The 27,993-nt window shown below is 39.3% G+C and overlaps 1 protein-coding gene and 1 long non-coding RNA gene across 5 annotated transcripts in view; one reads left to right on the forward strand and one right to left on the reverse strand.

Annotated features, from left to right (window-relative positions):
- thada (THADA armadillo repeat containing) overlaps positions 1–27,993 on the reverse strand; it is a 110,323-nt gene that overhangs the window by 15,223 nt on the left and 67,107 nt on the right. For all 4 annotated transcript variants that reach the window (XM_044135842.1, XM_044135840.1, XM_044135841.1 and 1 more), the window contains exons 30-34: positions 21,897–22,000; positions 17,025–17,107; positions 4,418–4,797; positions 3,142–3,266; positions 230–302 (exon numbers count right to left, since the gene is read on the reverse strand). In XM_044135842.1, coding sequence (XP_043991777.1) covers positions 230–302; positions 3,142–3,266; positions 4,418–4,797; positions 17,025–17,107; positions 21,897–22,000 — 765 coding nt within the window. The remainder of the gene's footprint in view (positions 1–229; positions 303–3,141; positions 3,267–4,417; positions 4,798–17,024; positions 17,108–21,896; positions 22,001–27,993) is intronic.
- LOC122842200 lies at positions 22,014–27,948 on the forward strand. The gene is made up of 3 exons (XR_006372509.1): positions 22,014–23,384; positions 26,056–26,119; positions 27,549–27,948. It is a non-coding gene; the product is annotated as an uncharacterized LOC122842200 (long non-coding RNA).

Raw genomic sequence — 27,993 nt, forward strand, 5'->3', positions numbered from 1 at the left:
AGACGAATGGCTGGATGATTGAACAGGTGGTTGGATGAAGAAACAAGTGGTTGGATGAACAGAGAGGAGGTTGGATGAATAGACAAGAGGTTGGATGAATAGAGAAATGGTAGGATGCATAGAGAAATGGTTGGATGCATAAACTGGAGGTTGGATGAAAAGGCAGGTGGTAAATAAATGCAGGAGTTGAACATCACATGTTCAGGAATTACATCTCTGACTGTTTTACCTGATGACCAGAGCTCACCAGCGCCACCACCAGCTGGGAGGCCAGTGTTACTGCAGCACAGAGGAGCTCCACACTGAAACAGAACATCAAACATCTCATATAATCATCAAATCTCAGCTCTGCTGCTTTATTTCTATTCATTTTAATCCGATACTTTAATTTCTACTCCGTAAACTGAACTCCCAAAGTTAGTGGTGGCCAAACTTTGAACATGTCGGACCAAATTTACCAAGATCAAAATACTTTCTAGGCCTAAGTTTTGTTTTTTTCTCAGTTAAAATATTTTTTCTATGCCTTGGACTCACTTGCCTTACACCATCATTGGTTGGCTTTTTATGAACAATAGATTTAAAATCAAATGATTCGACTTGTCAACATTTTTCAAAGTCACGACTTTTAATTAAATATACTAAAATACCTACATTTTTATTTTTATTGTCTGCACCAATAATAATTGTATATATGTGTCTGTATTTTTAGTCACACTTGTGGTTTTCCAGTATTTTTTTTTCTGTGTGCTCTGGTAACCAAGCAACATTTCATTGCCAAATTCATTACTGTGTCTTTGTGCAATGACAATAAAGCAAGAGTGAAAAATGGAGTTCCACAGGATTTTGTACTCGTTACCCTTTTTCTTTTTATATAATTTCACTCTGTAAAACTTTTAAAAAGGGTTTGTTGTTATGCTGATGATAATGTGATATATTTCTCCGTTTATCTTACATTAATGAATCAAGTAACTACAAGTATGTCATAGTAAATCACTATGTAGTGAATTCTTTTCTCTGAACAGTTTAGTAGTAATTAAGACAAGATAGTCTTCTAGTTCAATACAATACAAAACAATTACTCAGAAAATGCTCTGATTCTATTACTCAAATCAGTTTGAAGTAATATTTAAGACATAACATTCACAAATAAAGGTCAGAGGGTCCAATTAGGGCTTCCTGCCATCCTTCACACATTAATACCTCCACTTTCTTGACTTACTGTACACAAAAGAAGTGTGCTGGTACTCACCATAACATTGTGAGTCACAATACCCCGAGTGCCATTTAATCACATGGCAGACAAGGACAACCGGCAACCCAATCCCATCCCTCCTGAGCTCTAATCATAACCCAGGGGCTGCGCTGAAGGGAAAGTGGATCCCTGTGTGCAGAGATTGTGGCCAGGAAAAGGCTTCACAAGGCTTTGTAATCCAATCCTTATTCAAGCCTGTATTCTCTTGTCCGGGGTGAGAAAAGTACAGCCCTGGCTTGTCAAGAAAAGGTGTGTGCGTGTGTGTGTCTGCCAGTGGACGTCTAAGGGCTTACCGTCTGAGCACAGACACATGAACTGGAACACCAAGTGCCAAATGAGTTTGCGGTAAAAGACAGAGGACTCATGACTCACGTCTCTTTCATAAACTGACGAAAACACTGCCTCATGCCAGGCAGGTGTGATTAGTCTTACAGCAGGATAATGGTGCAGATGAAGGCCTTTGAGAGCATAAATATCAGCTTTCATCCACAGAAACATTTCCACGCCTTGGGTTTTATTTTGCAAATGGCCCCTCTGTGGCTGGAGGGACAGTAGGGTAACCACAGAGCTGCTGCCAAGCAAACACAAAAACCCCACAGAGAGAAGCGAAGTGGTGCCCAGGTGCAGCCAGTGACCCAGTGTGTCCCCTCCTGCATGGATTCTCACACTGAAACCCAACAGGTACCAGCAGATATACGTCTGTCATCCATCAGAGCTGGAAGCTGGGAATGAACAGCTTTGATGCTGTTTGGACAGTAAGTTAAAATAAGGAAAGGACCTGCTATGTCCCATGTTTCTCTTTATGCCATCTAGAAAACTGCAAAACAGCCGAAACACTGAGTTCCTTTAAAGAAAAACTAAAAACCCACCTGTTCAGAGAAACACTGACCAACATATCTGATGTGTACGGCACTCATCAAAATGTAAAGCTTCTTCGATTGTTGACTGCATGGTGATTTCTTTAAAATTTTCTTTATAAAAATGTTGTTTTTATCAGGTAAATAAAACTACCTGATGTGTATAACTGTATGTGTTTTACAGTTTTCTACAAATAAACATAATAGATTGACTGTATTCCTTTAACTATCAGTGGTTTGATTGCCTTGTTTCAGTAAAGTAGAAAGTCTGACATTGCTTCCTGTTTACAGGGGTTTCATGTTTATTAATTAAAACCTGATTTTAGTTTACGCTGTATTTTCCCTACTAATCTGCATTAATCTGAATTACAAGATAGAATAGCTTCATAGCAACCACCAACCTCTCTTTTGAAAATACATAAACTGATTTACAGCAGTTTTTCTTTAACCAATAGCTCTATTTTGGATCTGATGAATATCTAGATGACAGAAGTATCCAATATTTCATAATATTTACAGTTCTGCCTCAGACCTCATGACTGCACAGGATTCACAAAACTGAAAGTTACAAACTATATTGTCTTGAGATCATGTAACAGAGTTGTGTTTACTTGTCTTGATACATTTCAGGGCTGCATTTACAGTGATAAGATTGTAAAGAGTGAGAAATGAAGTTCCACAGGGTTCTGTACTTGTTACCCTTTTATTTTTCTTGTGTAATTTCACTCCGCAAACTTTTAGAAAGCATAAAATTTCTGTTATGCTGATGATATTCTGATTTATTTATTTATCCATTAAGCCTAAATTATTTCTCTGTTTACCTGCAGGTCATATTGTTTAAACTGCAGAGATTTATCAAAATCTCTTTTAAGAGACACTTAAAAGATCAGCAGGATAAATGTAGACCAACATGTCTTCTCCTGCGTCTTTTAGCTACTGCATTTAACAGATTAGTAATAAACTTTGGGCTGAACAAGACATCAAATAAGAATCTTCTGTTTTTAAGGCCAGAACAGAGAATTTTTTACCAACCTGTGAGTAAAGTTCTCAGCCAGAGTAAGTAGGTGGATCAGAATCTCCTTCTGGGATAAAGTCTTTGCACCGTCGTTCCACAAGAGCTCACCGCTGGAGCCCAACACACACAACACCTGCAGGACCTGAGAGGAGCAGAGGGAGGAAGAGCAAGTCAGCTACCCGTCTTTTTTTCCAGCTCTAGCTATTTTAGTTTTCCTCTTTCTGCTGAGCTAACATTCCTGCAGCATTCTGGAGTGCAGACCTGGAAAGAGAGAGTGGGTGCAGGTTAACTCATGGTGGAAGTATTTGCAGGTCATTTCCCAGTAAATGAGCTAAAAAGGAAGCCTACAAAGAGAAGTATTTTTTCCATCAGTGTTTTTATGTGTTTTGTGAAGTGTCACTAGAAAATGTTGATGGAAATGGAAAAATTCAAAATTATTTCCTCAATTTCATGCTTGCCTAAGGGAGGTTCAGAGAAACAGGAAACATTAAAAAAGAGATGGAAACACATTTTGCAGAATTAATTCCAACATAGCGAACTTTCCCATCCAATGGTGGGTTCAAATCTCCATTAGGGAGGGGAGCTGTCACTCCCGATAGTGGCCAAGGAGAAGCACTCTAGACTGGGATGGGAGTGGTAGAACGCTCCCATCCGCTGCTGGGTCTGTGCCTTACTAGAGGCATAAAACTCCATGTCCAAAGATTAAGTTTGCAGGTTTCTCCTAAATGTGTGGCCCATGTCAGTTTCCAATCTCTGCTTCCTCATTAGGAAGGAGAGACTGAACAACAAGGCTAAAACACAAATCACAATATGGCCGAAAAATGTATCACAACACAAGAGTTTCATATCAAAAATAATTCACTAGTTTTCTTTTTAAATATCTGAAATACCAACCAACTGATGGCATGAATTTTCCTCTTTTATCCACAGTTTTATCTCCATGCCATTATTTTTTATTATTAAGCTAAGCTAAGATACTTGTTGCTAGGTAACTAAAGAGTGAGTGAGTTGCTAGGTAACCAAAGAGTTACCTGGGAAGTTAGGCGTTGCCACCCAAACCCAGTGAAATTATTGAATATTCTCTCAAATGTATGATCTATTGCTATTGATCACGTGTCTATGACTATTTATATTTATTGTCCAGCCATGAGAAACATAAGAACCTGGCAGAAAACATCCCCAATTTCTATTTTTCTTTTCTTACTTTTTTGAGACATTTTAAAAGTTTGCTCAAAATTCACATGACAAATGAATGGAAACGCTAGTGCTTTCCTGTGATTGCGTGTGTCTCACCTTTGCTAAACACTGCTGGTGTCGCTCTTGAACGGCCATGTTGGTCAGGTCGGACACCGTGGTCTCACTGAGCCACAGAGGCCTCCTCTTGGCTTCGTCCCCCTCCTCTTCATGCAGCTTCCTCAGGATACCCTCCAATGCTAGCTCCCTGACCTCATAAAGCGGGCTACGCAGCAGACTGTCCAGAAGCTGCTGTCTCTGCTCGACGCCTCTCCACAGGTCAGGACAATCCACACTCGCACTGAGGCCCACCTGGGCGAGGCTGAGCAGGTACTGCGTGCTGCCGGGGCCGAGCGGAGCCGAGGACGAGTCGGAGGTCAACAGTTCAGAGACCACGAGGATGGAAAGTGTCGTCTGACGAAGAGCGCTGACCTCTGAATCTGAGAACCACATAAAGGTCGACGTTAGCCAACAATGAAGGTGACAGCTTTGGAATAAATTCAAAGCAGTAGGTAAATGTACTTGTGACAGGTGAGGAAGATAAAACATCAGTTTTAGATGAGCTTGATATGAAGGTATAAAGATTTATTTTGATCTATTTTAGGATTTGGTTTAAGGGTTTTCTGATAGCAGCTGGACTAGCATCTATAGGCTGCTGCTGCCAAACATAAAGATCAATTTTCCCCACTCTATTTGATTTTGCTACCATCCGTTAAAGAATCATTTCCAATAAACTGGATTAACAAAGGTCTCTCTTTGTTCTTCAATACTGGAACATGAACACCTGACCCAGGGCTTACATTAGTGTCTCTAAATTTGAAGACTATATTTGTATTCTTTCTTTCAGTTGTGTCTCTTTCATGGACATAGTAATTTATGATGTTACTACTGGTATTATCTGTATGAACCATGTTTTTTACCATTGAAAGTAAACCTTAGTCAGTGTTTTTCTCCTAGTTGTATGACTTTTTACACTTATCTGTTAATGGTTTTACTGATGTTATTGTTTTTGTGAACTCTTCATGTTTTTGGCCATAGAAAGTACACCTAGCTCAGAGCTATTTTTCTCAGTTGTGTCTGTTATGGACAGTCTTTGGGAAGTCTTCTGTGTTTTTTTGAAAGTACACCATTCTGTTTCCTTTTACAGCTGAGTCACTTTATAGACATTTATGGTGCTACTACTGATGATATCTTTGTGAACTCTTCTGTGTTTTTGTTTTTACCATGGAAACTGCCCCTAACCCATTGCTTATGACATTAACCACGTCTTTTTCCTAGATGTAGTCAAGGACAAAGCTTTTCTACTTTTTGCATTCATCCATCTATCGTCATATTTTGCAATTCTATTTTAAAAATTGGCCAAACCTGAACTATAAACGTTGAGAATTTGCACCAGGACATTTCTTTCACTGGCTTTTGCATGTAAATGATATTTATTTAAATTTAGTCCACTATTTTTGACAAAAGAAAAGAACAGAATCACAAATTAAGACAAGTTTGTGAGGTAAACCACAAACCAACTCAAGAGGATCTTCTGCTCCTTTCTGTTTGTTTATAGGAAAGGTCCAGAGTTGTTCCAACCCTGGCACCTGTGATCACACACTCAAGATGTCCACACACACTTGAGTGTGCACTTCCATTAAGTATATTCCAGTGGCAAGTCAGCTAAGGAGAAACTTAATGCCAAAATAAAGCTTCACCCCACCCTGCAGAATGTCTTCAGGACAGCAGAGACCCGAGTTTAACAGCCAACTCAATTAGTTTAAACACACACACACACCCACACACACGCGCACACACACGCACACACACACACACACACGGCTTATGAAATCTAATGCAACTCTATCTGCCCCACTCAAAATGGACCCTGACAAAAGAGCGGGAAACGCCGCATTCCTCCGGAGATGTTCTGCGTTACCGTGGAGACAGGCAGAGTTACTGTAGAACCTGATCCTCAAAGCGGATTTGGGGGCCAAATAAGCAAAGCTTAATGATTATAATAGAGGTTTAAGGGCACAATGACGGCAGCCGCGAAGAAGAGAGAACGATGACTGAGGGAAAGGCGCGTTGGAGAGAAACCAGCAGTACAGAAGGACGCTAATGCTGTTAGCTTGACAGAACTTTGTGGTTAAAGTCTCAATTAATTACATTACTTCACCCAACAACCAACAGAAAAACCCATATCAATGACAGATACTAACTAATAATTGGTAATTAAGCTGAAGATGAATTAGTATGTGACAGAAAAGTTTCTATTTAAAAAAATGCTTAGTCACTAGTTGCTATGGTGATTCCCACCATTTTTAAGGCTCAGGGGGAAAAGCAGAATTTAAATAGTCCTTTTGTAATATAAATCTGAACCGTTAGAAGAACATTTTGGTGGCCATTATAGTATGTATTTAGGCACATGTAATATTTTACGAAGGAAATGTAAAAAAAAAACTTCACTTTCAGTTTTGAAGGAAAATTTCAGAGCTACAATATAATGAAAGTGGATTGAAATTTGGAAGAACGCACACAATAATCTGAGATGGTTTGACGGAAAAACTTTGTTCTGATAGCAACTGGTTAAAAAAGCTTACAATTTAAACCACATATTTTACGTGCGAAGAATCTCAACCAAACTTTCCAGCCTGAAGAGACTTTTTTGTCTCCTGTCCATCCACATAAAACTATTTTAGAGCCGCTAATGTTGCATGACCTTTTGAAGAAAGTCCACTTATAACTACTGATAAGTATCTACCACAGGAAATTTGGTGTAAATCTTAAAGAACCAACATTTGATTTCTGTTTTTATTTTTAAAATAAAGAAAATCGTAAAATTGCAAGAGGACAAATTGATGTAAATTAATGCAAAAAAAACACTAATAAGAAAAATAAAAAATATCACTGGTGCTTTTAGTGTCATTTTGTTATTCCATGAATAAATTTTAAAAAATTAACTAAAACCTTCATTTGTTAAAAACATTAACTGGTTGTCTATAGTTTTAACCAAAGATATTAAGAGGCGTTGTGGGAGGAATAAAGCACCAAACTCAGTGTTAACGCCTCAAAATATCTGAAAAACCAGGGATTGTGTAAAAACATTTACGAAGTGAAAGTAGACATAAATACCTTAAAAAATAATGTATAAATTGTCTAAACTATGAGCTTTAAATCAGTTTGATGTGGTTGAAACCAAGAGTGTGCTAAAAGCTAAAATATTATAAAATACCTATATGCTAAAATTTTACAAGATACCAAAATGTGATACAAGTCAAAGAAAGTCGAACATCTTGTGACCCATTTAACCTTGAAATAGTTTTTGGTTGTAAAGTTAAACGGAGCTATGGGACTCCAAACGGATCGGTTTCCTCACTTATTTTACCAAAATCCCATTGCAGTTTATGTGTCATATTTCACAAACACTATATGATGCATCTCTATTAAAGGTACAAGCAAATAATAATTACTGATTAACATAAAATCTGTTAAATTTTATTTTTGGATCAAAACCTGCGGAGAAGAAGATATGAGCCAAACAGCAACAAGCACACTCTGGCATCCTCATTCATTTTAAGACCAAAAATGTTCCTCTTAAAGAAACCAGAAGCGAAATAAAAGTAAGAACTGAAACTATAAAACGTAAATAAAATTCATAATAAAACGGTAAAGTTGTTTTTATGATGTCTTTGTTAAGCAGGACAGTAGAGGAGGGAGGAATTACTTCCTTCACTAATGAAATGCCTTCCAGTGAACCGGTGCACCATTTTTCATCCGGGTCCATAAACAGTCATTGTTCTCCAACAGCTGCGTCTGTTTAAATCCATCTACAGGTGAAAAACCGCAGCTGCTGCAGACCCACGCTCAAATAAACCAGGAGTTGATATTTTTGGATTTTCTGTTGAGAACATGTGAAGAATGCGAAGCTGTTAAAGGTGATGAAGGCAGACAATAGGGAATTACTCAGTATTATACTTTAAACACACCGCTAAAAAGAGACACACGCACAGCAGAGAGGGTCTGTTAAGTAAAATGCTACAAGGTTTAACTTTATTAAGCGATAAAAGTGGTTTTATGATTTTAATAATGTGTTACCTGGTAGTTTAGAGAGAGACATACCTTTCTGGTGCTAAGATTGTATGTTAAATAAATTTTTGACAGCGGTGGGCAAAGTAAAACAAAACAACAAGAGTAAAGTATTGTCTACTCAATAATGATCGAATTATCATTTAAAGTTTCAAAATGACATCAGACGGACCAAAATAGAAAGTTAACTGGAAGTTAAATCACAATAATTCATAAAAGTAACCAAAATGAACAAAATCAGGCAAAATATTTTTTTTCCTAAATCAGTTTCTTTCAATAAGAAGAAGAATTAAACGTTAACAGAAACTGCAGGTGTGTTTCTGTGTCTGGTGGATTTTTGGTTAAAACTTGTTTATTTTTCATTCAGTGGGTAGAAAATCCAGAAACTTTACTCAAGTAAGAGTAGAAATACTTCATGATAAAATTACTCAAGTAAAAGTGAAAAGTAAAATGCAGTTAAAATACTCCTAAAAGTACTTTTTTTCAGGAGAGTTACTCTAGTAAAAGTAATAGAGTAAATGTAACTAGTTACTACTGGAGGTGAGCAAAGTACCCAAAAAATTTTACTCACATAAAAGTAGCACTAATTCAACATCTTTGTAGTCAAGTACAGTAAAACGTAATCTAAACATTACTCAAGTAAGAGTAAAAAAGTATTTGGTAAAAAATCTACTCAAGTACCGAGTAACTTATCAAATTATCAATTATGTAATATTTAAAAATTACCAAAGCAGAAAATGAAAGTGTCTTGGCTTCACACTTGACTCAACAGCGTTCCAGTTAACAGTAGGGATTCCAATATGGCGGCGCCCAGGCAGCCATTGTCCATAGAACCTCTTACGAACGCCGTCTGAAGCTTTATCCACATGCAAACACAACTTTTCATTTGTTCAGCTTGGAGTTGCAGGCGCTACATGTAACGTGTCTTGTAAAATAAACTACTTCTACCAACGCCTAGTATTGCTGACGCAAGGCGAGACGCCATATTGAATGTTAAAGTTGATGGCAAAAAATTCCCAGCCCAGGCATGCTAGCCTCGCTAATGCTAACGCAAGTCTAACAGTGCTAATGGACAGCAGAGTGGCTAATCCAATGAGAGTTCGGCCTGTCATGCTAGTTGTTAGCCTGACGGGTCAACCTGGACGGGTCGCAGTGAGTTAAATTCTTTGTATTCAAACTGTTATTATACAGCTGAGGCTGCACAGTGGCGCAGTTGGTAGAGCTGTTGCCTTGCAGCAAGAAGGTCCTGGGTTCGATTCCCGGCCCGGGGTCTTTCAGCACGGAGTTTGCATGTTCTCCCTGTGCATGGTGGGTTCTTCTTCCCACAGTCCAAAACCATGACTGTCAGGTTAACTGGTCTCTGTAAATTCTCCTTAGGTGTGTGTGTGTGTGTGTGTGTGAATGGTTGTTTGTCCTATTTGTCTCGGTGTTGACTGGTGACCCGTCCAGGGTGACCCAGCCCATTGACACATAGGCACCAGAGCCCCTTCCTGATCCCACTGGGATATCTTAAAACTGCACATGTATTTAATGAAGTGACCTTTGAACTCACACATTTAGGTGTCAAAGAAGCAAAAACGTGAACAGATTTGAATGGACGAAATGCTTTACATCCTGCATCGGGTTAAGAATGCACGGCGGATTGTTACAGCAGGTTCAAACAGGATCAGAACAGATAATTGCAACATCTCAAGTGAAACATGGTTTTTGGGAAGTTTATTTTTTCCTTTTAGCTCTGCAAAAAGCACAAAAACGTTTATGGAGAAACTGCAATTTAACACTTTTCCCTGGAGGAGGAACACCCAAACTGTTCGCCCCCACTTTTTTGTTGAACCTAATCACAAAAAGACTGATGAAAACGGAGAACACAGCCAAGCCAGCCGTTAATAACAGACTGTGGTTATGTTGATTTCCCCTGTGCATCTGGTTTACAGCATGAAACTCAAACCCTGAACTTCTCCGTTCTGTTCCGACTCTGGCAGCAAAGAAAAACTACAAATGCACAAATCCGACAGCAAGGAAAGGAAACTATTTCCCATGAAGGACCGTTTTTCAGAAGCAGAAAAGAAACTGTGGGTCATCTTTGATGGTCCACTGAGGCAGAGGTCAAATATTTAAACTAAATGTAACCCCAACATCTGGTTTAAATAAAGTTAAGGTCTTTGGTGATCTCCAGAGAAGACGTCATCATCTGCTTGGATGGACAGAAGAAGAAAAATGAACCCAGTTTCACCTGCAAACTGTTCAAAAAGGTTCCTGTCACTCTGAAGCAGCTTGTTACTCAACTCAGAGATGAATATGATGAAGGTATTAGTGAGGAAAGCAAAGGGAAAATAGGCAGCACCACAAACCCTAATAAGTGTGCTACGTCTTTATTAGCGCTGCCGACAAGCGGCAAAAAGCTGGGACACTTTGCTGTGTTGAGGTTGAACTTCTCACACGCAACCAAGCAGCTGGATTTCCCATCAGCTTCCGTCGTCATCACCCAAACTGTGAAAAACAAATCCCAGACACGCCGAGCACACATCTACATGTCTGTGAGCAGGAACTAGACAAATGGGAAAGTGCTAAATCTCCTATAAAACCAGAGTTTTACAGTGTCCTGCTGAAAAACTTTATAATGACACATTTTCTCACCATCTCACTTTCCCCTGCTAGTATCTATTTATGTATTACTTGAGTTATTGCTACCATTACGTGCTCTTAGTTTCACTTCTTCATAGAAAGTACTTCTGGCTTCAGAATCTGCATTTCCATTACAAATGTGAGCAAATGTTTGTGGATATTCTGCTAATATGGGAAAAACACACACAATTTTGTAATTGGAGTGTTTCCGTTAAATAAAACATCTAATTAAAACCGCACATGAATAAGCTTGTTCTCGCAATAAGTCATTAAAAACTATGGCAGCGGCTGATGTAAACAGTTACATGAGATTATCTTCATAATTCAGCCAATCAGAGAAGCTGGCGTCTTATTCAGGCGTTGGAGCGAGAAGAGCGGCTACGTATGCGGCGATTTGTGAAAATTGTAGTCGGCCATTTGTTGAATCATACGTTTATATGACACACAACGTTTTATGAACTGTGTGATGCTGTGAGGGCTCTGGTGAAAAATAATAAGAAAACATCCTCCTCCTACCAGTTCCTGTCGTCTTCTTCGACGTTTCTGCCAGTAGTAACATCCGGTTGTTGATCATGTGACTCATGATGCAAAAAAAGGGTTCTGATACGAATGAAAAACCACTTCATCCTAACGCAAAAACTTTATCAAAAACAGAATTTTTTTTGTTGTGTTTCCATTGAGCAACTTTGTTTTTGTGATTTAAAATTGGGAAATTTTATAGTTAATGGAAATACAGCTGTTGTTACCAATTTCGCTCATTCTTCATATATTTTTTAGTATATAAAGAATGACTGGCTCAGTGTCGCTGCGTTTAGCTGGATACAGCCAATGATTATAATTGTGTTCTTCATTTTCCAAAGAAACAGTTAAATACTAAACGTATCCTTGTTAGAGAAAAACTTCATTAACACAGTCTGTTTTTATTTTTCTCCACAGAAAAGATTCTGTTCGGTTCTCCTGGAGGTTTCTTTTTGTTAAAATAAAGTTTGTTCCCTTCCTGTTGTGGCTCAAAATGACAAAACTAGTGGATAGATTTTTGCCAACTGCATCTTAAAGTTGCACAGAACAGTACGTAACTGGATCTGCCTCTGACTGTATGATTGTATTTGAAAGAATTGGACTGGTTTTAATTGAAACAGGACCAAACTGGATTCCATATATTTTCATTTGAGCCAGACTTGTTGGTTGTTAATTATCACTACAGACGTAAACGCTGCTCCAACAGGGTGCAACCTGCAGACTTCGGGAATACGTTCATCCATCTTGACGCTGGATTCCAGCGGTTTGAGCGTAATCCCTCTTGAAAGAAGAAGTACATCTTAATTTGAAATGGGTGCAAGCATCCACATTTGGATCTAGATGGCTTACCAAGCTGTCAGGAAGGAACATCAATCGTACGCTCCAATGTTACTGGAAGACTAATTATGGAAAAGCGAAGTTGAAAGCTGTCTTTGGATACTTTTTTAAAATGCTTTTCCTCCAGGCCTGTTTGGATAAAACTCACATGTTGCACACTCACAGTGACGGGAAAAGGTCTTAGGGTTTCATTCAGAGTGTTGTTACCTAAAGCAGATGGAAAAGCACCGTGGGGTAATTGATTCTGGAAGCCTATTATATGTTAAATGTGGAAACTAATGGCATCTTTAATCCAGGACATGGCTGGCACTGCTTTACACTCTGACTGTTATTTGCTTTTAGAATAGTTGCAACAATTTAGCACCAACAGAAGACTCTACAACGAAGCACTTTTCATTTATTGACACGGTTTTGGAACGATAAATTTCCGCCAACTTGCTCGAGGTTTTATATGCATTTTTGTTTTTTTCTTGCCCCAATTCCTCCTCTCTTTCCCCCTCAAAGCAAACCTTTCAGCTTATTTTACTGGTGGGTCTGGAAAGCAAAGAAAGGATAGATTGGCAGAGGTAGAGATGAAGCAATAGACGGCAGGGGATTTTATTTTTTATTTCTTTAAATGAGTCTGCGTGGATCAAAGAGCGGCGCACAGACCTGTGTTCAGACTCCAGAGGAACTGGCTGTTAAATGCAAAGTTCCTACTTTAACACAAGGAGCCAGTTAGCGGGGGAATAAAAAGAAGTCATATTGAAAAAGAGGATTGTTCACCTCTCCGACCTCGGTGCCAGGCACTCCTAAGATCCTGCTGCTTTTATATGAACTTCCCCAGCTGCTCCCAGTCTCTGGAACAATCCGTCTTTTACATATTAAATCCCACTCCGCTGCTGGTAATTTAGATTTAAGGACTCGCTTCTGTCAAGTTCACCTTTATCTCTTTAAACCGGCTGTTCTTACAGACTGATGGAATTTATCTGCAGTTTTAATATTTTATAATTAGTTCCAGATTGTTTTTCAAACTAAAATACAGTTAATACAACATCTCTACTGCAGTTACTGGAGTACTTGGGTTGTTATGCCTGATATTGTGAAAACTGTGCAATAAAAAGAAACGAAAACTGCAAGTATCTGCACAAACCTTAAAACTTAGTTGTTTCCAACCAAATATTCATTTTACGTTTAAAGAAGGAATATAGCAATCAGTCTCTAAACAACTTTAACTCCATTAATCTAGAGAGATACATTACTTACAAATGTAAAATATTGGAAAGACAGTTTACAATCTTTCCAGAAGTAGATGTTCCAGAAAATTCACCCCAGGATCAGACGTGCAATGCTCACAGAAAACCTACTCTGCAGACCTCAGTCAGCAAAAAGGGAAATTAAATGGTGCTGAAACTCATATTGTTCAAGATTTTTCAAAAAGTTGATGCAGATAATGATGGCTGTCAGAAGGAAGGATCTCCTGTAGCAGTCTGTATTACAGAGGCACAGAAGAAGCCTCTGACTGAAGAATTTTGTATGACAGACTCATGAAGAAGACGTGGAGCATTGTCCGTAATTTTATTGTTTTTTTATTTTGCGATGAAATGTTCTTTGAACAATAATTTCCAACATTTTCAGGGCAAAACCTTTAAGGATGTCGCCACACTTGTTTGACTGGGAACCAAAATTGCCACATTTGATACATTTTGGGTATTTTCTACAACACACTGGGTCAAATGGACCAAACCATTGGAAAAACCTGTTCCCTCCTCGCCTGTGGGGGCGCTGCACCAAGAACTATAGGAGGAAACAACATAAAACTTCTGAAGAAATCAGTACAACTTCTTTCTTCACATAATGTAAAAAAAAAGGAGTGACGTCAGATTTTAGTGGTTGGAGCATTTCTCTTTTGTCTTTGGTAAAAGGCCACGAGTCATTTTTCCTGCTAGCGCTGGACTCACGCGTTTGTTTTGGTTGCATTTACCCAGAATGCCCTGCACTTTAGTCCACTTTCCCTGGTCCACTTTGCATTCACATAATCATTCAAACAGCACCAGTTTACATCAGTTTGTAGGCAGACCAGAGTTCACATTTTTGGTCCACATCAGAGTTAAATCACATTTTCACATCTCCCCAAATAAACCAGAGTTTGACTAAATCGACTGAACACGGCCAGTGGGAAGGAACCTCCGAATTCCCTTCTTTAGATGCTAAAGCTACCAATAGATCAGCAAGAAAAACACACTGAAATATGACATGAGTGCTAGCTAAATGCTAATGTTTACAGAAAAGACATATAGATGCTAATGACTAACATTTTCAAAAAGACAAGATATAAAACATATTTTCATTCATACGCAACAGAAGATAAAGTCATCAAGTTATGAAACAAACACAAACATACCATATAATGCAGAGTAAGAAAACTGTTTCTACAGTCAAAAATCTGTCCAAAGTTTAGAAAACTTAGGTTTGTCAAAAGTAAGGAAAAATGATCCTAAACAAAGCAGCGAATCCTTAAAGAAAATAAATTTAGTTTATGTGTATAAAAAGAAAAATAACAACAGATGAAACCTCTGAAAACAGCTTTGGGATATTTAACCGGATAGAGGCATCAGAGGAAGCCGGGTCCTGTTGGGTCTCTCTTATGTAAGGAGCAGAACCAAACGAGCCAGGAAGAGTTTTCATCCTCATTTCCAGAATTCCTCTCTGCTTCGACTGTCAAGACGGAACATGTGCTCGGCACATGGCCGACCAAAAAACACGAGCCTCCTTCCCCTCCGCCGTACCTGTACACCAGTCCTCCATAAACTGGGTCATAAGCCCAAACCCGCCATCTGTCAGACGATACGCTCGCCTTTGGTTTCACATTCCTTCGCAGCAGGGACCCCCAGAGTTTGGCGAACGCACACAGCCGGACACACAGGCGCAGACGTGGGGTTTCTCTGGGAAGGTTTTGGCTCTCAATAAGGAGGAAGCAGCAAATTTAGAGTGAAATTCAGGGTGAATGGAGGGATCACAGAGCGTAAATGATCAGGTTAAGTACCGCTCAGTAACAGAAATAACACTCAGTCAATCCTAAAAGAGTGGAAAATACCTTAAATCCAAATCTTATGCTTCCTTGAACAGGTGAGGATTGGTCTATGGGCTATACAAATCATGTTCATTTTGTACAAAATCATTCTTAGATAATGAGATTTTAGTCTCTACTCTGAGCTCTTTTCAGAACGAGCTATTTTAAACCTTTAAATCCAAAAAATTACCTGTTTACACTCACACGTTACAATGGCTGCAAACAGATGTGCAACTACATAACCTTCTTTGAACATTATACAAACATCTCTTCTGAAAGGTAAGTCAATAACTAAACCCTTATCTTTCCCAGCATTCCTTATACAGGCATTCAGGGGTAGAACCAGGTGCCCAAATGTTCTGAAACTCAACTTGGGTTGCTAGGTAACAGGGCTGGGCTCGACTAGGGTTGCTAGGTAACGGTGCAGTGCCTGCTGATTTGTTACATTCTGGAAGTTTTTGAAACGGATCATTTTCCCATTCCCAAAAAAAACAAAACGTTGTGGGCTGTTTCTAGACATGGAAGTACAAAAACGTGTAAAATGTACATTTTTTGCATAATAAATCCTCTTGAAATATTCTGTTTAGAGGAGCAGAATGGGATTTCTTTTCTTTCTTTGACTCTACAGTCTTTGCAAAACACTTTATTTAATAAATACACTCAATTGCGAGGGTAAAAAAAAAAACAGAAGAAGAAAATCAGAGACATGTAAAGGAAATGGCGAATCAGCCACAGTGAAGGATCTCGATGTATTTATGCATCGGTAGCCATGGTGAGACATGGTTGTTGGAGTCTAACAGACAAGTATGAGGATTTCAGAAACTGCTAATTCACATGGCAAGATTTTTATGACGATTTTCTTCCTTATTTTTCCGTCTGACAAACTTACGGACGCTCCGATTATGGAAACAGCTTGTAAGACGATCTTAGGAGAAATTCCTGCCATGCGATAAGAATGATCTGGTTTACTGGGATGGACATTGGGACCACTCCAATCTAATATCTGGGATATCGTAATGTGTGCAGCCTGTTGTGGCGTGTAGCCAATCAGAAAGCTACACTGAGGAGAATTGAGAATAAACGTTATCAAAACACCCACCGTGGCGCACCTGAAGGTCCAGCGGACATTGCAGACGTCTTTGTTTACATTTACAGACCACCATGCATTCTTAGCCCAATGCAGGATGTAATGTTCATGTTTTTGCTTCTTTGACAAAATATTATTGCCATTGTTTCTTCCTCGTCTGCCATGTTTGTTTACTCTGAAATCACGTTTAGTCTCAAGAGGCTTTGCGAGATTTTCCATCTGAAATCTGAGGGTTGGTGAGTGAAATCATTCCTTCTGGTTTGTTGTCTTTGCCGCGTGGCTCGACAACACGACCAAACCTGTTACACCCAAGATGTTTTATTGTCTCTCACACTTTGAAAATCAGTCAACAATTTTGAGACCCAGGCATCATACACAATCTTAATTCCTTGAGTCAATGCAACAGATTCTGACAGAGCAAAACCAATATGAGTTGAATGTGGACAATCTGTGTGTTTTACTAAAACACAACTTACCTTCCAGAAGGCTGGTCTTTGGCCCACAAAGACACATCAGCACGTCCAGAAAGGCTCCTCTGGTCACCAAACAGGAATTCAGCCTGAAAATGAGACAAACACACAGCTCTGCATTTGATCTGCCAATAAAGAGTAGATGAAAATCAGCATTGAGAGACTGAATGCGCTTTTGAATGTGTTGGGAGGAAAAACACAAACGGTTTTGGATGAAGGATCTCTTTTATCACGGAGAAGACTGCCTGAGTGTTCCAGACCCAACTACTGATTCAGACAGATAATAATGCAGCCTCCAGCCTCGATCATCTGGTTTCCATTAAGATCACAGATGGAGGTTTTCTTCTGAAAAAGGCTCGCATCTCATGGCCAACTACTGAACTGGGTCACTGTACATCTATAAATCTTTTAAATGTTGAGACTCTCCGTCTCCCAATGTTTTTGGTGGCTGTGTTGGATAACATAATTTATAAGTGATGTATCATTACTGTTTCTTTTTCTTAAATGAACAGAATGTCTTCAATGGGTGATCGAATGAGGAGGCATAAATGTTTAGATTATATGTAGGTCTGCATAAAGTTAGTTGATCGTATTGTACAACCTCCAACAATCATGGCCTGTTTTTGTAGGCACAGCTTGCAAAACTGTGATTTAACACGACTCTATGGGCGGCTGCAGCTTTCCGACTGTGTGTGTCGTCTTTTTCTCGTTCTCTGCTGGCTTCAGATATAAAATAAAATAATTCTCAGTCTGAGATATTCCCAAACAGCGTTAGGTGCAACTAAAAGAGCTCACAGAGAGCAGCTGAAACATCAGTAGATAAATGTTACAACGCTCAAAGTAAACAAGGAGGTTTATAACAAATTCTCCTGTAATTGTTTTTATCTGTGAGAAAATCCTATTAAGGAGTTATATATGAAGACATGCTAACATTAGTATTTCAGCTAGCTACTCCTATTTTTTTAACGTGTCCTATCCAGCAGGTTGGTACTCAGAAATGTTCTCTGAATGCCACAATGAGGCTCAAAAAATTTACTTCACAAGTGGAGAATTACAGCTTTTGTTATAATGCTCAATTTGTATATACTGTACATATGTAATTATATCAAATTTTATTCTAAATTGTTTTAGGTAGTGGGCACAGGGACAGAAAAGAAAGGGAGAAAGGGAAAAGAGAGAAGAGTAGAGCTGAGAAAGAAAGACAAAATTAAAACAAAAACACCCTAAAGTTTGTTTCTACACCCGCAGAAAGAGAGAGAAACAGAACAGAGAAACCATACTGGTGAATAACATGTGAAATTATAACTACAACATCAATGGAGAGAACAGCAGCCCAACATGGACTGGATCTGAATCTGAACGCCGAGTTTAAAACTCCTAATGAAAACAGAAACAAAGGCAAAACGAGAGGCTGTCGGTGTAGAGGTGTAACCTTTATCTGAAAAACCTCTGCCAGTAACCCGACCCGAGTGTTTCTGGTGAAATTTAACATCTTCGCAGGAAATGGGATTCATTCAAAAGTTAAGAGACCACGGAGAGTCACTTTGGTTTGGAGAGCAATTTGGCAACAACAAACGTAATTTATTCTCCTTTTCCATTGCTTAAAAAAAGGTGAACTCTAGAATTTTATGATGTTTCACAGAAAAGCAGCGTCTGTTTCTACACTTCGAATGAAGAGTCAGATCAGGTCGGCATGTTGCTGTGATTACCAACAGGAAGTGGAAATTGCTGACAAACTGAACCAATTAGAACATCATCTTTATGTCACGGTTAAGTGCAGTGACCCAGACAAAAAAGTTACTGTTGTCACTGGGTCCAAAGATTTCAGGATAAGAGACGGAAAGGGACGAAGATGGACTTTTATTTCAGTTTAAACCTGAAGGGCAAAAGAGTTAGAGTGTCTTGTGAACTGCCCCAAGCTGATCCAGGACTGAATCCATCTTTTTTCCTTTAAATCCCAACATAACCACTTCACGGAAAACCTTATCGAGTTCCACTTAAAACTGACCTAAAGTCATGATGTATATTTTCATTGTTAATATTTGTGTGTGGCGAGTTCAGAGCGGATCTTCAGGAATGAGACCAGATCGCTCGGCTACAAAGAATACAGTGTGTCAGCTTGACGTCATGATGTCATCACCCGGATGTTCACACCGCAGCGCCGTCTGCAAGCTTCACTCACACAACACGAGACAAAACAGACAGCATGGGTTCTGGGAGGAAGTTCATGCTGAAGGTCAGATTAATTTTGAGTTATTTTAAAGTACCGGCAATCAGCAATAAAGATAAAGCTTGTAAAAATGTTTGGGCAGAACACTGGTGCTGCGGTGACAAAGTGTGCAGCATGATCTTGTTTCCACGCAATTTTTATCCAAACTGTGAGCAAACTTTCAAAATACTGTAAAAAAAAAAATAAATAAAAAAAAATCCACTTTTCCATCCACTGGTTTGAATTGAGTCCAACTGGTTCGCTATGTGAGTTTACATTGAAAATGTGTTTCCATCTCTTCTTCCTCACATTGACACTTTTCTCAGAGAAGCCTAAACTAACCCAGAGCTAAAAACCTTTTTGAAAAATTGAGGATCTTTTCTGAATTTTTCAGCCTTTTCTGATGCGATTCCTCTAAATCAGGGGTCTCAAACTCCAGGCCTCGAGGGCCGCAGTCCTGCAACTTTTAGATGTGCCTCTGCTGCAGCACCTGAATAGAATAATTAAGGCTCTGGAGAACTGATATACACAAGGTGGAGGTAATTAAGCCATTTCATTCCAGTGTTTTGTACCTGTGGCACATCTAAAAACTGCAGGACTGCGGCCCTCGAGGCCTGGAGTTTGAGACCCCTGCTCTAAATGCTAATTAAAATATGTTGGTTGGGGGCGTGCTGTGGCGGCGTAGGGGATAGCGCGACCCACATTTGGAGGCCTTCAGTCCTCGGCCGTCGCGGGTTCGATTCCCGAACCTGGCCAACGTTTGCCACATGTCTTCCCCCCTCGCCTTCCCCCTTTCCTGTCAGCCTACTTTCGAATAAGGGACACTAGAGCCCACAAAATATCCCTTGGCGGGGGGAAAAAGAAAAAAATTAAAACATGTTGGTTGAAACCTGGTCAGTGTGTTTTAAATATGAGAGATCTGCAGCGCCTGTTTTAATGAATGAAGCAAGTTTATGTGTAAAACACATTTCAGCAACAAGGCAGTTCAAAGTATTTTACACCATAAAAAAAATTAAATACAATAAAACACCAGTAGAGAAAGAAAGTGGCATCTTCAAAATCAAGAAACATCGAATATGTTGGTCAATGTTCCAGTTGTTATGAGTCAAAGGAAAGCAGTTGGTTTAGTCCTGATTTAAAGCAGAGGTGTCAAAGTTAAGGCTGAGGGGCCAAATCTGGCCCGCCTCAGCTTTTTATGTGGCCCTTTAGACTCCAACAGGGACAAAATGTCTTATTTTGAGTTAAATATTCTGCCAATGGAACACAAACCTTTTCACCAATATTAAGAAATGAGATTAGCCTGTAGATTGCATGTGTCAAACTCGAGGCTTGGGGAACAAATCTGGCCCATCGTAGCTTTTTATGTGGCCCTCTAGACTCAATATTACATCAATAAGTCCCTGCAGTTTTTTATAAAGCCACAAAATTCACACAAAATCCACAAATCCCTCCTTTCTTTCTGATTTAGTGGAAATCTCTCTCAAAATTGGTAAAAAACGCTGGGATTAAGTGACTGCTGCCTCAGGTTTATTTATGTGAAGTTACAGTCCGTGATCGATATGGCGATTAATGAAAAGTCACATTAGACCAAATGCATTACTGTAAAATTCTATGATTTTGATTGAAAAAGCACAAAACAATCAGGGGATTGATCAGTAATTATTTAATTTTAAGGAACACTAGTTGAATGCTGAAACAAACATCAATTCATTAATATTTTAACAGTTTAGTGGGTTTTATCAATACATTTTGGCGCAACCGGCCCTTTAAGAACATTCAGATTTTTAATTTAAAAAACTTAAATGAGTTTGAGGCCCCTGATTTAAAGAAACTCAGTGTTTCAGCTCTTTTGCAGTTTTCTAGAAGTTTGTTTCAGATTAGTGGTGCATAGAAGCTGAATGCTGCTTCCAAATGTTTGGTTCTGGTTTTAACCCCGGTTCTGGTTAAAACCATGGCAGTATCGGTATTAATATTGGCAGCTGAAAAGCCTTCATCTGTTCCAGTTACTGTTTCACAACGATGCACAAAGTAAACGGTCCGGAGGGCCGAATCACCAGCCAGAAGTCCAAACGACTCAGATGTTTGATTTGTCACCACAGGATGATTCTGTCTCTCATCCTGGAGACAGAAGAACCTCCAACCTGACCCAAGCCTGCGACGGTGTGAGTCCAGAGCCCAGCACTGACTCAGACCAGACCAACAATGCATTCCATCCTTTCTGGAAGGCGGCCTTCCTCAAATTAGTGGTGTTCTGGACGAGCTGGGAGGTTTTCCTTTGACCTGCAATGTCCTCAGACCCGATCAAACGGGCCAGCGCCTAGCCGCGCTCCGGGCAGCAGGAATTCACCTCATCATCTTAATAAAGCCTCATCAGAGTAATCAAGTGAAGCTAGCAGTGTGTTATCTCCCGGAGACCTGGGCCTGACCTCAGTCGGGCCGACCGTGCCCCACAGTGAGAGGCTCTTTGGTGGAGGGGCGGCCGGGTGGAAAGGTCTGCAGTCGGGTCAGCGGGCGGCCGCTTTGAAATAGAAACCTCAGCAGGACATGAAGCAGACGCGGCCGGCCAGGGGATGTACGACAAACAAGGAGCTTTTTCTTCTGGAGGAGGGGAGTGGATGCTTATCGCTGCGTTGTTTCCAACACGTGTGCATGCGTGTGTCTAGGATTACCTAGAAGCCAGCCACATGCGCCGACGGAGGGCCTCTCCGATGCCACTTCCTGCTGGCAGGGGTCTGTGTGAGTCGGCCTGGAAGGAGCGCAGCAGAAACAGCACCTGCACACACAGACAAACACACATTCGCTCTCACAACATGAGGACGGGTCAGCAGAAGGGTGACCCGGGTTCAGAACAGAAACCGCCTGGTGGGTCGTGACCCGCCAAGCTCTGCCGCCACAGACCAAAGTAGAGCTGAGCGATAAATCAGTTTTATCGATTAACTGCTATGCTGACAGGAGTACAAGAACAGAGTAACTGTAGGACTGGGGTGTTAATATTTTTTAATTTAATGTTTTAAGGGTTTGATGTATATGTAAGAGTGCTGTGAAGAGACGGAAATGACAAAATCCCCGAGGGAAAATCTAAAAAGGATTAATAAAGTTACTTTGTTTGTTTCTGTCTGTCTGTCTGTCAATGTCAATGTCTTTCTTTACATATCTAGCTAACTTTATCATCTTCCTTTATCTATCTATCTTTATCTATCATTATCTACGAATCTTTATTTATCTTTATCTATATATCTATCTCTGGACGATACGGCTGAAAAACTAATCAGAATATAAGCGTTTCAGATCAGTCGATATCAATAATTGTTGATTAGTTATTATTTTAAATATCTGAAATACCACAAGGTTGTTGGCGTGCCACTTTCCTCCCATCTATAATTTACCCCTCACACCGTTGTTTATTTTTTACCAGTTATAAGCCACAGTGGTAAAATCTTTAACTGTTGCTCTAGAAAGTTGTTGCTAGGTAACCAAAGAGTGAGTGAGTTGCTAGGTAACCAAAGAGTGAATTAGTTACGTAATGCTACCCAGCTAGCCTAGCTGGCTGTGAGGTTGTGTGGCTAAAGTTTTTCCTCTGCCTACATCTCCCAGAATGCCGTGCGGCTCTGAATCAGAGTTTGAGCACTTTGTACTGCCTTGTTGCTGAAAATGTGCTTTATAACTAAAATTACCTCTGCCTTTGAAGTAACTAGCTAAATTTTGACAATTATTGAACTTTCAGAAATGACAGCAGCTACAACGCGCCACACCAAAGATAAAATAACGCAGAAAAGGCAAACTACTCAAAACCAATTGTATAGTTTTATTATATCTCTCTCTCTTTCTGTCGACTCTACATACCACAGCACACCCGTTGCCGTGGTAACCGGCAGCCGACAGAACAGATATTACGTCTAAAACATAACATTCGGTCCGTTATGATAAGTTTTCAGGCTTGATGTTTATTTTGTGATTATTAACAAGAAGTCACCTGAACACAGCCATTGATGATTGAACATCGGCTCGGCGTGGCGCGCGATCACGCTCAGCGTGCGCCACGCATTAGCTTCGCACCCGAAATCCGTCGACGCATACAGTCAGTGATTTGTAAAGGACGTATGAACTCTTCGTGTGAATAACAGGTTCTGGTGACCGGCACATGTACTAACAAACATGTAGGCTTCATTTTCGTCTTAGCCTGCAGATAAAAGCTACGTCAGCTAAGCTAATTTTGTTAGTATATCAATATAATATCTGATATTTATCTTACACAGCGGTGGACAGAGCACTCATAAATAATTAGTAATATTATAATGCTCTAATATTGTTTATAAGTTTGATAGGAATGAGGTGTGAGCTAGTTCTAAGCTTGTGACTTGTTTATTGTTGTCATAGCAACTTCTGTAATGACAGTTGGTTACAGTTGACAGCAACAAAATTCTGGGAATTTTGGCACATAACGTTTTGGATTTTTTAATCACTGAATATTTTGATAAGCGCGTCAGAAGAGGACGAGCTCGTCTCAGCGTCCTGCGGCATTCAGTTTGTCTCCTGAACTCAAAACCTTCCTGATCGCAATCAACTGATTGGACACCCCTGACCTACTGCTGTTCTCTCTCTCAACAAATGTGTTTTTGCAGTGAACAAGGCATTACAGAAGTCCCCTGTAAGGCCGTAGATAGAAAACGAAAACCACTTGTGCTTTAAAGGAAATGCTTCCCACTTCAACCAGCGCTGTGAAACAGAAACTGCGCCAGTCTGCAGCAGGTGGACCGGTGGTTGGGAGTGTTCAGAGTAAAGACACAGGCTGGCTGGCTGGCTGGCTGGCCGGCCTGCTGGGGTGTGTATTCTGAGCCTTGGTAAGTATACTCTTTAAGCTGGGGCCACGGCCACAGACCAGTAGGAAGCCATTCATTACGCCGTGCAGGGAAGGCAACGTGGGGAAAAACCAGGCCGACCACGTAGCACCAAGCATGGCCACCGAGTCCTGGCCCGCCCCGTTCCCTCTCCACGCCCAGACAACACCCACTGGCTCGCACCGAAAGCTTTCACACTCCCACCAAGAGACGCTCTCTTCCTCTCACTGTCACTCAGCGATGTGGTTTTTCTTTTTTTTTCTGGACCTGCTTCGAAAAGCGAACACTTGTAAGCCACTCCGCTGTCAGGAAATGTAACTCAATATGATTTATGTGAAACAAATTCAGGCCAAGAAAAACTAAGAGAAGTAGAAGCAATGTCCAAAACTTATCAGATTGGTGATGATGTACAAATCCTGTTTAATGCAGAATGGGTCACATTTTTTTAGACTTTTTGACACCAAACATCAATCAGGACAGGAAGTTCTGTTTACAGAGGCATTCCTTCCCATGAAACGGTTTGATTCATCCTCCTGTGTCCACGCTCTCCCGCTCTGCCCTCCACAGCTACACCTCATCCCCAGAGCTGGGAAGTCCCTGCATCCGAGGCTCAACCGGCTCAATCCAGCCCGGCATGGTGAAAAACGAAATATTTATAGAAAGCGATGCCTCCCTGTTCCTCCTCCACCAAGGACGGAGAGGAGAACAACACCCCATGTGGGAGGGGACGCTGGGTTAAATCAGGCTGAAATAAATCAGGGACAATGAAACAGAGAAATCCTGTACAAGAAAATGTTTAATTTTGCAATTATTATTGCCATAAAAATGTTTGTTTAGTCATAAAATCCATACATCTCCAAGTAAATCTCAGCTAAATACTAATTATTCCAAGCAGATCACAACTGTTTCTAATACTTGCTGCTCCTCTAAAATAATTAGGTCAATAAAAAAGGATGTTTCTTTCTACAACTTTAGCATTTTATCCAACCTGAACTAATGGTTTCTATTATTATTTGACGAAAAAAGGTTTGAACAACTCAACAATCCAACATAAATCAACTTCCACTGATTGTAGTGGAAGTGGAAGGTGAATTACCAAACAATTTGGACCATATTTGACGATGTAATCAGTAAAATTAGAAAATGTGTTCATTTGAGGCTTGTTTTTCAGATTAAAAGCACCTTCTTGAAATTAACTTTTAAGCAATTATTAAACTTACTTTTCATTAAACCCATATTTATGTGTTAAAAATATATTTTTTATTGGTTTTATGTATTATTCTAATCTTAAATGTGTTGTTTTTATTAAAAATCATCATTAACACAAATAATAGCTTTAAATCACCTGTCTGCATGTAAATAAACAATATAACATGTTTACTGAAATAAATTAATTTACCTGTATTATTAATATTTGTTAAATATAACTGTAAGTATTGGTGCGTATCACTATAATATTAATATCAAGGACTGTCATACAAGAAAGAATAACTTGCTGAGTCATGTCAGAACCAAACACTCTTTATTAAAGAGACAGACAAGAATTTAGGTCTCAAACAAACAACTGCTGAATTATACTGTAAAATATCCACTATGTAAATTTGTTAAAGTTCAACATATTAACTTACCATTCTTTCTTTATATACTCACTTAAACTAGAAAATAGTTCTGACTTTTTTCTCATTTGTGGAGAATTATATTCATTTTTCCACATCAAAAATGAATCTTTCCTCTTCTACCTTTAACTATTTTGGCACCAAAATGGGATAATAAAAAAAACAACATCTACTTGAATACAATCTAAAATTAGCCTGCTGTTTGAATAATTGTGGTTTTCAAATGTACATATGCCAAAAAAACAAAAAACAATGCTGCTTAAACAGCAGCCTCCAGTTCATCTGCACTGCAGTGCAGTAAAGCAGGAATTGGTACTTTTACTCCAGAATTTCCCCTTTGTGGGACAATAAATGCTGTTTCTATTCTATTTTAGCACTGTGAACAGGGAGTACTATAGAAACACCAGCAGATGACATGGCTCCTGAAATCCCCATAAGGTTTGTCATGTCATAATATTTCTTTATTGGTTTGATTTAGTATCTTAGTCTTTTACGCTAAATTTTGACTTTTAATTAGCTGAAAGCAATACTCACCCAACCAGCAGAGATAAGTCCTTAGAATATGTCACTCTTTGTGTAATCAGATTGGGTAATAGGAGTTTTACAGTTTGAATTCAATAAACTCTCATCCTTACAATAATCTTTCAGTTTTATAAAGAAAAATTACCGGCAAAAACATTTAAATGCACCATCAAAACACAAAATCTTACCAAGTTATTTTCTAGTCCCAATACCTCAGTACACTTGAACTAAGACAAAAATAACCTACAAGGGAATTTTCAGTAAGATATAGCAGATTGTTTTAAGCCAATGATTCCTAAATATTGAAGAAAAAATGCTAATTCCAATGTCAGATTATTACACTTATATCATTGGAATAATGTCTTGTTATTAGTGAAATAATTTGGAAAAGGAACCAGTACTTTTTCTTCAATATTAAGGAATTATTGACTTAAAACAAACCAGTTAGCCAAAATGCTAATGTTAGCATGTCTTCTCTCTTTTGTTAATATGACTCCTTGATGATATTACTCTTGACAAGTTAATCACGAGCCAAAAAAATATCAATAATAATAATACAGAAAAAAAATGTTCTCCTGCTTTGAAAACATACACTGCAAAAACTAAATTTTACCAAATATTGTCGGTCTAGGTTTTTTTTGCAAACATTTTTGTGCATTTGAAATAAGTCAAAACTAACTTTCAAGTAAGTTGTCAGAAGATGTAGGGGCTTGTTTTAATACATAAACAATAAAAAGTACGAGATCCACTGTTAGATTATTTCACTTATACCAACATTTTGCCCAAGTTCTAAGTGAAATAATTAACTTTTTATGAATATGAAAGAACTACTGACTAAAAACCAACTCCTTTCGCTGAAAAGTCTTGTTAGTTTTGCCTTATTTCAAGTGTTCTATTATTATACTATATTGGCAATAGAAACTAGACCAAATATACTCGGTAATATTTTCTGTTTTTGCAGTGTACTGCTCCTTTATTCTTATTTAAGTTGGTGTATTTGTATGTCTGTACGCTGTGAGTACTTGAAACAGAAGTCATACGATTCATGTATAATGACTTAAACTTTTATGACATTTCCACATTGGAGGGTGTTTGAGTTTTCATTTAATTTAATATTTACCTAATTTAGCTTCTTGTTGTTAATTATTATATCTTATAACAGTGGCTAAAAACACCTGCCGCTGTCATAGCTTCGGTTTGCATATTTTTTGCGTTGAGCCGGAAACCCCAGCCACCGCAGTGCTAAATATGACAAGAATCAAGACATTCTGTACGCCTTGTTTCATAACGAGGCAACTAACTACTTTTGCATGAGAGAGGACTTTTTTTCTTGCGTGTGTTGCAGCAAGCCTTCCTCTCTGCTTTTGGGACCGGCAAAAATAGTGGTGGTGGATGTGAGGTCCATTCAGACTCTGTTATCAGCCTGCCCTGCCGTCCCTCCCACTGCCGCAACCACAGACTGACCACACGCTGCAGCGAGAGTGCGCCCTTTATACGGCACGCTCACACACAGCCGGAGCAAGTGCAAATAATTGCACTGCAATCCAGAACTCCGTCCAGTAAAACACATGCACACGGAGACGCATGAATCGACGTTAAAAGCAGACACGGAGAGGCACATTGCAGACGCGCCCAATTAGGCAAAAATGGATCCCAATAAAGATGAGCTAAATATAAAAGGAAATAAAGCGCCTCTTGCTGAATGCAGACACGTTTTGACAAAAAGCTTAGTTTGTCCACGAGACATGCTGATTTACATCTGCATGTGCACATGGGTGTGAATGCAGCAT

This window comes from Gambusia affinis, linkage group LG13 (assembly GCF_019740435.1).
Source record: "Gambusia affinis linkage group LG13, SWU_Gaff_1.0, whole genome shotgun sequence".
Taxonomy (NCBI): domain Eukaryota; kingdom Metazoa; phylum Chordata; class Actinopteri; order Cyprinodontiformes; family Poeciliidae; genus Gambusia; species Gambusia affinis.